Source organism: Caretta caretta, chromosome 7, assembly GCF_965140235.1.
Source record: "Caretta caretta isolate rCarCar2 chromosome 7, rCarCar1.hap1, whole genome shotgun sequence".
NCBI lineage: Eukaryota > Metazoa > Chordata > Testudines > Cheloniidae > Caretta > Caretta caretta.
In genome coordinates, this window is record NC_134212.1 from 83,509,387 (window position 1) to 83,521,395 (window position 12,009).

General features: G+C 40.6%; 1 protein-coding gene across 2 annotated transcripts in view; it reads left to right on the forward strand.

Moving 5' to 3' along the window:
• PSAP (prosaposin) overlaps positions 1–12,009 on the forward strand; it is a 36,167-nt gene that overhangs the window by 13,225 nt on the left and 10,933 nt on the right. Inside the window, exons 2-8 of one of the 2 annotated variants that reach the window (XM_048858113.2) lie at positions 1,808–1,944; positions 3,282–3,356; positions 3,639–3,764; positions 4,338–4,532; positions 5,835–5,978; positions 6,599–6,655; positions 10,880–10,996. In XM_048858113.2, the coding sequence (XP_048714070.1) occupies positions 1,808–1,944; positions 3,282–3,356; positions 3,639–3,764; positions 4,338–4,532; positions 5,835–5,978; positions 6,599–6,655; positions 10,880–10,996 (851 nt within the window). The remainder of the gene's footprint in view (positions 1–1,807; positions 1,945–3,281; positions 3,357–3,638; positions 3,765–4,337; positions 4,533–5,834; positions 5,979–6,598; positions 6,656–10,879; positions 10,997–12,009) is intronic. The other variant, XM_075130880.1, reaches the window with a different exon arrangement.

A 12,009-nucleotide genomic window follows, 5' to 3' on the forward strand; every position in this document is an offset into this window, starting at 1 on the left:
ATCCTATAAACTGCCTGAGGTGGTCTTCCAAGGAAACTTATGCCTAGTAGAAGTATACTGCAGTTGAATGATTTTCTTTTTGTCAGTCACTAAAGTTCAATCAAAATTTCATTAGACACGTAAATTTGACACCATATGCTAAACCTCACTCATAATAAATGAATGCGGGAACATCCGACTGTTCATAAAATCATTACAAGAAAAACTAGTCAGGTCTGTGTCAAAGAAAAGGCTGGAGCTTTAGCAGAAGGTTGTATCTATTTGAGAGTATAGTTTGACTAGATGGGAGCGGTCTGGGGCCTGAGTTTTAATAGCCCATTATGCCAATTTGACTAAACGCAAATAGAAATTTGACAGGTAGCATTCTGCAAACAAATATACACGGGGGCTTTAGAAACAATGACTCCAGAGCAAAATGAGGACCACTTCCCGTACTAATCAGTGGGCAGAAAAGAACATTCAGCTTCTGATATCTCATCTATAGACATCAGTAACTATCCACTAGCGAATCAAAAAGTAAATTCCAACCAAAAACATAATCCACTCTTATTATTCCCAAATCTCAACAATATGAATCTCCTGACTTTCTTACTGGTCTTAAAGATGCTCTGATCCAAATACTTTGCCTATAAGCAAGGGCCTGTGGATGGATTACATAGTGCTATGAAATTCTGCAGAATCATACTCTGAATATAAGCTTTTGTTTTTCCAAAAACTTGTATTTTAGATTTTATGGTTGTAAATGTAATCTTCCAGACAGTCATTGGTGTAAAGTTATTTAAAATTGTTTTTCTGAGTCTGTAGACAGCCTCAAACTATAGCTGATAGTGTGAACTGTTCCCCATTCTACTCAAGGGAATGTCCATTCTGAAATTTAATGCAAACATTGCATTAAAAAAAAAAAAATCAGTTGCAATATCACAGCCCAAAAGGCTGTGGCTGCAAGAAAAGTCCACAAATTCTAGTCCCTGATGGCACTGTGGCAAGATTTGAGAAACGCTGACTTAGGCTATGTCTACACTAGAGACCTTACAGCAGCACTGTGGTACAGATGCAGCTGTGATTCTGTAACATCTCTCATGTAGCCACCACTTTATGAGGGTGGCAGAAGCTCTCCTACCGACCCAGCACCGTGCACTATATCCCTTATGCCGGCAAAACTGTCGTTTGGGCAGGAAATGGTATTTTCACACTGCTGAGTGACCTAAGTTTTGCCATCTAAGTGGTAATGTAGCCATTGCCTTAGTATGAAACTAGCTTGTTTGCATTGGTGTCATGGTCTCCTGATGGGAAGACTATAATCTCACAGGTTAAGTATTGGGGCAGCTACCCAAATGTTAATACTGCCCCTAACTAGTTCAATGTTCAAAAGGATCATCGCTTTTCCATACCAGTTTTCCAAGTTTAATTCACTTTGAGGAAAAGTAGGGGAAATAAAGCAGCCCAGTCGGAGCATTGTAGTTCTTCAGAAATCCACACTTTAGAAAGCTGGTTCAAGAAGGGTTAATTGATCTGATGGCATATTAAATATACAAAAATATGTATGCATTAGAACTTGGCATTTATTTTGTGTTGAAGGTATGGGTAGGGATTGGTAGTAGGTGGGAAGTGGGGGGTGATATCTGTGTATAAACCTGACTATAATCTGCATAAGTTCCTACCCTTACATTTTAGGGTAGGAATCGGTGTCTTAAATCTATTTTAAAAAGCCAATTGAACTTCTCTAGAAGTTCATGTGGAGTAACTATTTACTTAGGGTATGAGAGATCTTCAGATGTGCAATTTTGAAAAATTTACTTCTCTTCAGCAGCTGTGGCAAGCCCCCTCTTGTGGGAGAAAAACTGCGTGAAGGGTCCTGAGATATGGTGTCAGAATTTGCGGACTGCGTCACAATGTGGAGCTGTGAAACACTGTCAGCAAACTGTCTGGAACAAGCCTTCTGTGGTGAGTGTAATTGAGACTTGTTCCACTCTACTGTTCAGTTCATCGGTATTTTCATATGCTACTTAACTGTTTCTAAAATTTGTGTCTGACTTGGAGGAGGAAGGTGCCATTTGAATCACACTTTTTTCCAGATGTTCAGGCCATCCAAAATTCTTGCATCAAAGACTTGGTTACAGTGCATTAACTCAGATCTTAAAAAGAAATAGGATTGTCTTATGCAAGCTATGGAGGGAAAGGAAGACCACTCTAACTTCTGCCTATGTCAGTCCAATCACTGTTTTGTAAGGTAGCAGGATGGGGAAGAATAACCTAGAGACCATCCTGGGACAGAGACCAAATGAGCTATGTAAACTTAATTCCTTTTATGCTTCCAGGAGTGAATCCTATAAACTTAACGCCTGTTGTCTAACATCCAGTATGGCTACAGAGATCACCTTGAGCCACACTAAATTTAATGCTGTCACAATGGAAAAATAAGTAAAATTGTAATTGTATATATGCCTGTGGTGTGTCCTAAAACTTACCAGGTACTGCATTTTCTGTGAAATCTTACATTGTGGCTATGGCCTTCATCTCCATAATGGCACAATCAGTATGCTTCCAAATCTGTATGCTTGAGAGAGTATGTCTTAATTGGTTAACACTTGTGTATAAATGCATCAGGAAATGTGTTGGGTACAAGACTGGCTAGTTTTATTAGACCATCTGTTCCCTTCTCCTACCCACTTGTTTTACTCATTGCTACAGACGGGACCCAAAAATTGATTGACTACCATGCCCCCAGAGGCAGCATATTAGGTTGATTTAAAAAAAAAAATGGATATGGGAAAATTTGTCTGTCTGATCCCCACTCTCACTAGTTTTGGCCTACAGTTTTTGTGTCCCCCTGATCTTATTTCTATTCTCCTTCCTCAACACAAAACGTTAAAATCAAATGATGTTATGCTTTCCACCTAATTCCTAAACAGAGCAGTCAAAAACAATCTCAAGAGACTGAATGTCTTGAAGGAGAAGGTGGAACAGGAAAGTCCCTCTAAGATGGGCATATCAAAAGCAAATTTTCACACAATCGTCTGTGAAAGAGAACATGTTGTATTAGTGATATTTCTTACTACAGTAGATGTGCTATTTTGCTTTCTTCCACCCATGTATGTTGGTATTGTATCTGACATCAGTCTATCCTAGAAATTGGAACTTGACACATTTTGAAATGGCCTTAACTTTGGGATCAAACAGGAAGAGAATTGGACTGTTTTTGGAAGAGGAAATAAAGCACAAAAGGCTTGAAAAATGCAATGTGCAAGGAAAGCTTAGTATATTTTGTTTCTCTTCCTCAGAAAAGCATCCCATGTGACTTATGTAAAGACGTTGTTACAGTGGCTGGCAATCTCTTGAAGGACAATAGCACAGAGGTAAGCTTAAGGGCACTATGTGACTTCCTTTTAGTAGTGGTGATGCTCCAGGGAGGGGGAGTGATCTCCAAATGGGGCTTAACGCTTTTAAAAACTAATGTTGAAGTTAGTGCAGTGAGTGTCAACACTGGCATCTCTAAGACCTCTACCATCACACCCCACCCCACTTTGGAGTTCAAGTGTTTCCAGATAGTGTATAGTCATTCTCTGAGAATGACGAACTGGCTCATCTCTGCTGCCACATGCATGAACATAGCCAATAACCCTCCTCTTATCTCATAGGGTGAGATCCGTTCTTATATCGAGAAGATATGTGAGTTCCTTCCTGACCAAGGCCTGGTATCTGAGTGCAAGGAGACCGTGGATGCCTACCTACCAACTGTCATGGACCTGATCAAAGAAGAGTTAGTAAGTTGACTGTAAATTTTTGAAAACCTTAAATTGAAAAATTATGCCATGTCCCTGAGTTTTTTGTCCCTTGTAGGGTGAGTGGGTTTAATCCTTTAAGCAAATATGAATGAGATTTAGGGATTCCCTGAGTGTGCAGACAGTTAAGTCATTACAATAAAAGAAAATAAATCTAAGTAGTGGTGTAGGTTCAGATCTTGTCTTTGAACCCCTGTTATCCAAAACTCCCTGTTAAATTTTGTTCTCAGTATCTCATAATTTCACTGCTGCTGATAATATAAATGTTCTGAAATGTCTTTGATATAAATTGGGTTAATACAATAATAGAAATTAGAACTTTTCAGGCTGTATTCACTTGCCTAGACAATGTCGCATTATAATCCAATGGAAGAGTTTCCATTTCACAAAGGTGCAGATTAGGGATTACAAGGAAACAATTAACAGGTTTAAATCCTAAAACCACTTTCTTGCAGTGAATCTTAGCTCACTTTTGAGGTGCATGCAACCTGTGAGATTGAATATGGCATCAGACTGGTGCTTTGTATTTCTAATTTTTTTCTCTCTCATATTCAGGATAATCCTGAAGTAGTGTGCAGTGCCCTCTGCTTGTGCCAATCCCTTCAGAAGCACCTTGCTGCAATGAAACTTCAGAAATCACTCCAGTCCAACAAGATACCTGAACTGGACTTCTCAGAACTGGCATCTCCCTTCATGGCTAATGTGCCTCTTCTCCTTTACCCTCAAGACAAGCCCAAGCAAGAATCTCAGGTAAGGATGCAAAGTATCTCTAGGCACAGGAAAAGTGAATATGTTCCATTCAAGTATCAGTGGTCTTTAACAGTTTATTGATTTGGGTTAACAGCAACTTTAGGAGTTTGGAAACCAACATGCATTTAACTAAGTGGATGCCACACTACAAATAAATTCTGTTATACATATGAGGGTGAAATAGCCCTTTTGCTGGCTATGCAATATTTGTTATGATTTGTCTTCTGCATTGTTATAGTCCGAGGTAATGATACTGCCTATAATTAGGATTGCCTGACGCTTTCCATTATAGGATCCTGCTTTTTAGTTGCTTATAACTTTGCCGAACTTTAACTCTTTGGGATGAAACTCTTCCAGGCCAGGTGTCCGCCTCCAGCAGAATTGTTCTCTTTGAAAATTTCAACAAAAAAGGCCCAGCTGTTTCAGAAAATGGGATGAGGGGAAAAACGTTTTGCCCACTAAAAAAAAACACTACCAAACAAACCACTAAAAACTGAAAGTTTGGGTGGTTTTTTTTTTTTGGAGTTTTAGTACCTCTTCAGGTTTTCAAACAAAAACTTGAAATTTGGCAGGGAAGTGCTTTTTTGCTATTAGTGGAAAAACACCCATACCTGGCCAAGTTATAAGCCCCTGAAAAATCTTAAGTTTGCAATGCTCAGTAGAAACTCATTAGAGTTTAGCAACTAAATTTGCTGAAGGTTCTGTCTGTACTGAGCATGCTGCAGCCTAGGGCTGGAGGGGCTGAGCAGGACTTTCCCTGCAGCTGCTTCTCCAAGTGGCACTAGACCTGAAAGCAAGGAGATTACTTAGACCCCAGGAAAGAATCTCCCTGCTGATCTCTTGTGGAAGAGGAAGCAACCTCAGTCCAGTGCTGAGGCAACAAGAACTGGCTTGCAGGGAAGGAATGAGGTATGTTGTATAGGGAGTAGACAGAGACAAGTTGCTGCAGAGGACAGACTGGAAGGACCCGAGGCAGAATGGCCTGTGACTATCCGAACACTTCCCTCCAGAGCCAAGAGTCAGTATTTCTGTGCTGTCAGCAAATAGCTATAACACCTGCTGACAATGTGTATACCTCCTCTCCCCTCAAATGGCTGGCACACACAGTGATGACTTACTATTCTTGTCAGTTACTCCATTAGCTGAAGTGTATTAGTAGAATTTATGATTTTATAAAGTACTTTCTAGAAGAAGTGTTAAAGTTCTTATCATAGAAGTGGTAATTGATACCAGCAACACAAGTCTGGCAGATATTCCTGCATAACCAGCTTTAAGGTAGTATTTTCCTTTTCTCCCTTTCAGGGGGCTGGGGATGTGTGCAAAGACTGTGTTCAGCTAGTCACTGATGTTCAGGAAGCTGTGAGGACCAACTCATCCTTTGTGAATTCCTTAATTGCTCATGCCAAGCAGGAGTGTGACCGCTTGGGACCTGCCGCAGCTGACCTGGTAACAAAATAATCTTGTTGGTTGATTAAGGAAATTGTCCATAGTGGAGACATGAAATGGCCTCTGTAAATGTCAGTTTTCAATGGGATTTATATTTGGTAGAAACAAGGTAGATAATGTTAGGTGCAGCTCTTGGATTTAATTTGCTGGCCCAGCACTTACAAACCATAAGCTTTCTGATGCAAAAAAGCTTTACTTCCTTCCTCCTCCCAAAATTACATCCTCACTAAGGTAAGCATCTTAATGTTTTGAAAAGCCTGGAGGACTGTGGCAAGTAATCTCAGAGCTAATAGCAATTACCAGGTGAGGTAATGCTGCAATAGTAAATATATTTTTCTTTCATTTAAATAACAAAATGGGGTGATGGGGAACACGGGATGTACACAAGTCAAGAAATTTTGTTTGACTATGTCCAAAAGTGCCACATTGTGTGCTTACAGTTTCTTGAAAGACAACTGCTTACTTAACATGTGGCAAAATAGGCTGGGGACAAATTAATTTTTGTGGGAAACATTGCTTTGGATTTTCCAAGATGTATGTAATCTCACCCTAATGTGGCATTACAGTTACATGTATGGGTAAAGTGGTTTTGTTTACTAGCCTGTATTTCTCTCCCACAGTGCAAGGACTACATCTCCCAGTATTCAGACTTGGCTATTCAAATGATGATGCACATGGTAAGAGCATATGACCTCAAACCTCCTCTTGGTATAACTTCTGTTTTGTGTAGCTTCCTCTTCCATTATTCTGGAGAATGTTAATACCCTAAGCCTGCTAAAGGTCATCAGGACTCCTCCAGATTCATTTTGAAGTGCATAAACCTCATAGCTGATGTCTTGAGATCCTTAATCAAGTCATATTCGTATACTTGGTGACTAAAGTCTGAATTCATTCTTTAGCCGTTTCCCCTATGTATCTGTCTCAGCCATTCTCAGGATACACATCTTTGTTCTTGCAGACCTCAGAGTGCATGTAATAAGTGGCTTTTAAATCTTCCATTGTGTATACTCTTTTTTTTCTTCTCTATGCCAAAAATGCTTCTTACAGATACCAGAGCTGGTCCTTCCCAGGGGCCTGACTCGATAACACAACCTGGTGGTTGGAATGGATGTGGCACATCTACACAGTAGTAAGCATTGTGAGAAGAGTGGGGCTTCAGATAGCTGAAGTTCTAATGCATCTGAGATTGGGGTGTATGCAGTAGAGAAGAAGTTTGTTGTTCCATTGATATGGGTATTGTGTACAAAAACACATTTTTGTTTGCAACAGCTTACATAGATAGCACTTTACAAAGAGTGGTAAGCCTTATTATCTCTGTTTTAAAAATAGAGGAACCGAGATACTGGGATGTGTCCAAAGTGATACGTTCACTGGCAAAGTAGATCTCTAAATGGAGCCCATGACTGACTTGAACACTTGGTCTAAGCAATAGACATGCTATCTCGCTTTAAAAAACCTTACTTAAATTGTGTTCAGCGTGTCTCAACAGTATATATTGTGGGCCTCTTATTTTGGAGTTTGTCAGTTAGAAGTGACTTTCAGGAGTTAAGGGCGCACACACTCTATGCAAAAAAGAAAATTAAAATACTCATTCCAATTAGAGTTGGCTTCAAATTTTCAATTCAAAATTGGAACATGAATGCATTTAACATTCTGGTTTGCCCAGAGCAGTGTTTACATTTTGTCTGGATGTAGTCTTTCCCAGGGTGCTTTATAAATGTGATAGCTTGAAAAAGTCTAATGTGCTACAAGCTATTCTGGAGTGAGCAATTAACTAAATGAAAGGTCGTCCTTGCACCACCTACCTCATGCGTAGAGGTAGGGGTACTAGCAAGATTTTGTAAACCATATATGCTGCTCAACTGCTTTAATCAAACTGTTATGTCTTTCATTTCTTTTTTTTCTCTGTCTCCAATCTCTATCAACAGCAGGACCAGGTATGTGAGAAACTTGCCTATGGTGTTGCCTTGCTTTTCAGCTATAGGGCTGTAGTTCACCTCTTGCTAATTAGTTGTATATGTGGTGTGACTGCAGTCAGCTTTGACAGATACAAGGGATGTTTGGGGGTGGAGTGAAAAAGAGAAGGGGGAGAGATCGCCAATGAATGGGTCATGGTTCCTGCTTCTGATATCAGCTCTCCATTAAGATTCCAACCTAATGGTGGAACCACCAGTGGAGTGGATTGCTTTTCCTGGGGTAGAGGTGAAGATGCAGGAAAATCTTGATGCTGCCTCTAATCAGTTTCTGGTTTCACTCTTGAGTCTTTGAGCTCTAAGATGAAGTCAGCGCTGTGACTGGTTTTCTTCTACGATAACCTTTATAGGTCAGGGCAGTAGTTGAAGAGAGCCACAGTATGTGCATTGGGAAGAAGATATGGGGGGCCTTCATATTTCCACTCCAGTGCCTTAGTTTCCTATTTAGAAAAGTCCTGGGGGAGACCTTGTGTCTGTCATGTTTCAACGAGAACATGTTGCATGTATGTGGTGATGCTGTAGCATTAATACCTTGAAACGCTGCTTATAGTGCATGAACCAGGGAACTTGACTAAAAGCAGTGCTGGGCTGACCTGAATCTGTGTAATCTGAAGTGGTGCTCTCTGTCTGAGGTATTGCTTCTACCTGTGCATGGAGGTCGTGTGGGCGAGGGGCACGATAAATAAGACTGTATGGCATCGAAGCAGTAAACCTCCCTTGTCTGAAGTTGTTTGACTTGTTAGAGGATAGAGATGGCAAAACACTTTATCTCCCTTTCTATGACTACTTGATAGTCAGACTGCCCGTGTAGTGGGGAGAAGAGGGGCAGTCTGTGAGTGTGACCACATCTGCTTTTTCTGCTAGCCTATAGTGCTGACGAGAGTTTGCCAAAAACCTATTTGGAAACACAACCCTCTCACTTAGTATCCTATGCTGTTGTAAGTACTCTGTTTTCACTGTGTTGGCATGAGGCATCCTATTTGAACAATTGTTCCCTGTTTCACATGTCTGGCCGTAGTCTTTTTTTAATAGTTAGTAGTACCACCAGTTTCAAAGGACTTCTAGTGACATCTGTGGGTGTCAAACAGGAAATTAGCTTATAAAAACCTCCCGTTCTAAAGGGGGAAAATATTTTGGGCATGTTTCTAAACGCTTTTATGGCATCATAAAGTGCACTTACGGCTATGAGTGTTCGAGTGCTGCAGGTTGTAGGGTCCTGGGTTCTACTAAAGTTTAGCACTTCCTCCGACCCTTCTCTAGTCCTCTCTTAACCATACACAGAATGGAGCAAACAGTAGTAAACCTAACTTGGGAGAAGAGTGGAGCAGGAAGTGTCTTAGTTCAGAGAATAAACTAGTCTTTAAGAATTTCAGCCCAGATCATTATGGACATCGGCCTAAGAGGCCCCTCCATCCTTCTTCCCCTCTCATCTCACTGCTCCCTCCCCCAACCCTTCACAAACTCTTCTTTCTGGATTCCAGGTATGTGGGAAATGCCCATGAAGGGTGTGGGTGGGAGAGAATGCAGTCCCTTTTACATAGTAAGCTCTCCAGTTCTGGTGTATATTTAGTTCATTGCCTGTGGTGGGTAGAACTACAGATACAATAGCTCCAGTCTTGCTGACTTGTTCTCCACCAGTGGTGGTCTGAGCACAAAGATCACAGAATCAGCTAAACTATGTTCATTCACTTGGTTACTGTCATGTAGGTGCAAGTTCTTAAGCAGGCAGCATCACTTTGAAATTTAATCAGTGTAAAGAAAAAATGTTGTCCTTTATTGCTTTGTGAAGAATCAACACAAATGGGATGTTGGTAAGAGTGTAAAATGCACAAAATAAACTGAAGAAATTCCCCCCCTCTAATCTTTGGTGTAGGAATATTAAGTGTCCACTATGATACCTAATTAACGTTTAGGTAGGGGAGTTGTTGGTGTACCCATTTGAATACCTTTGCTGCCCTGTGCTGCAGCCAGATTGGAGCAGATTGCTGTAATCCATTCACCATCATAGGGATTGCTGAGCTGGAATAGTTGCACTGTTGCAAAGAGCTGTAGCAGAATGCCTCTTGTACCACAGGGAGGGGCTCAATACCAGAACCTACATTTGCAGAGCCATGTTTGCCAATGATCAAGAGCTTTTGCTTCTATTTGGTTTGCTCCTTCCTCTTTATGATTTGATTAGTAACTTGGGTTTTAGAGTATAAATCTTGCAGATACTCAAAGCCTTATGTACATAACTGGTTTCTGCCTCACTTTTTTTGTTTTTTGCATTTCTTGATAAATTAGAGAAGCATGGGCTACGTTCCCTGCTACTGTAGGGATAGTATGTTATAACTGCATAAAAGTGATCTTGTTGGAAGCATCTCTTCATGCCAACACTTTATTTACAGAATTAATCACATAACACGGCATCTAGTGAAAGTAACATACTTTTTACAGAAAATAGTTGATTTTCCTGGATGTCAATCAATATTGAACTTCCCAGCATTTCTTGGATCTTGCACAAACTCTAGAGTCCAGATAAAATATGTTCTTCACTCAAACCTTCATAAGATTAATGGGAAAATAACAGAATATCCTCTCTACTGTGGTCACATTGGCAACTGAAGATGATGCATGTCGTCTTAAGGGGTTGGTCATTTGAAAATGCCTAAGAACGAGCCCTAAATCCCCAGTAGTTTCAGATTAAAAATTACTAAGCCTGATCAGTTTGTCCTGACTATAACAGTAATGGCCAAAACTTTCGTTTCCTTCCACAGTACTTGAATTTTGAGAACAATCTTCTTGCACTTTTAAAGCTCCTTTTGTTATTACTGCTTTTTCAATTCTGGCCTATCTTTTTTCCCCCTTTTATGGAGTCTGAGGTTAAATAGAATCTGTGTGGAATCTCTTAAATTCTCTCTTTAGCTGATGTGTCTCTCTCTCTCCCAGCAACCAAAGGATATCTGTGTCTTGGTTGGATTCTGTCCTTCCCTGAAATCTGTGCCCCTCCTGACTCTGGTGCCAGCAAAAGTGATGCATGAAGTGAAGATGGAGTCTGTGGAGGAGGTAAGATATGGCTTTCAACACCACCTGCTGCTTTTTTTTTTGTAAAAGGACCAAGGCTACTTGAGCTAGATGACGAAGTAAAGCTATATAGATGAATGCAGACTTTCAGATTTCCATTTCAGTGCACAGAATAACGTGTCTCCTAGCATATTAAAAACTATTGACCATCACTGGTTAGTGTCTTTAGTTTAAGAAACTGCTTCCTTCTGGAGAGTTGCATTTTGGGGCAGGCACAAAACAAAGCTATGAGGAACCATTTTAATCTTCAGTCAAGTATGAATTGTAGTCCAGTACTAGACTATGGCCAGGACGTCTTTCAGTTGCTCATAGCTCAAATTTTGAACAACCTTTTTTCAAGCATTATTAGAGGCACTAGGCCTTATTGAGGGCTAAATCTTTGATAAAATTGAAGTTTAGCCTATGTTTGGTGTTGGATGCTTTTGATGTTTTTACCTTTTTAAAAAGACCGTATTCATACATGTAACTCAATCAGCTCAGTTTATATTTATTTTGTTCAAACTTTCTGAAAATCAGTTCCCCATCACCTTTTGTCTGAGGTGAAGGATGAGAAACTTTAGCCCAAAAGAAGTCTTTTCAGATAGTTACAATGCACTGGAAATAGGCAGTTTAAGAAGAATGTCTTTCACAGTAGACTCTCTGGTACAGGAAACTGGAGGATGCTTGTAGCTCAAATTGATTTGGTCCTGAAGATCCTAGTGAGCTTTGTAGCTTTTTAAAAATCAATGCAGATAATAGAATCCAAGTAATTGGAATGGGGAAAAATCACCTCAATCAATGGTTCGCAAACTGTGGGTCAGGACCCCAAAGTGGGTCAGGACCGCATTTTAATGGGGTTGCCTGGACTGGCTTAGACTGCCTGAAGCCCCAGCCCCAGGCTGAAGCCTGAGGTCCTCAGCCCTGGTTGGCAGGGCTCAGGTTATAGCCCTCCTGCCCATGCCTGCGTCACCCCCCCCCCCACACACACTGGAGCAGTGGGGCTCTGGCTTTGCCTC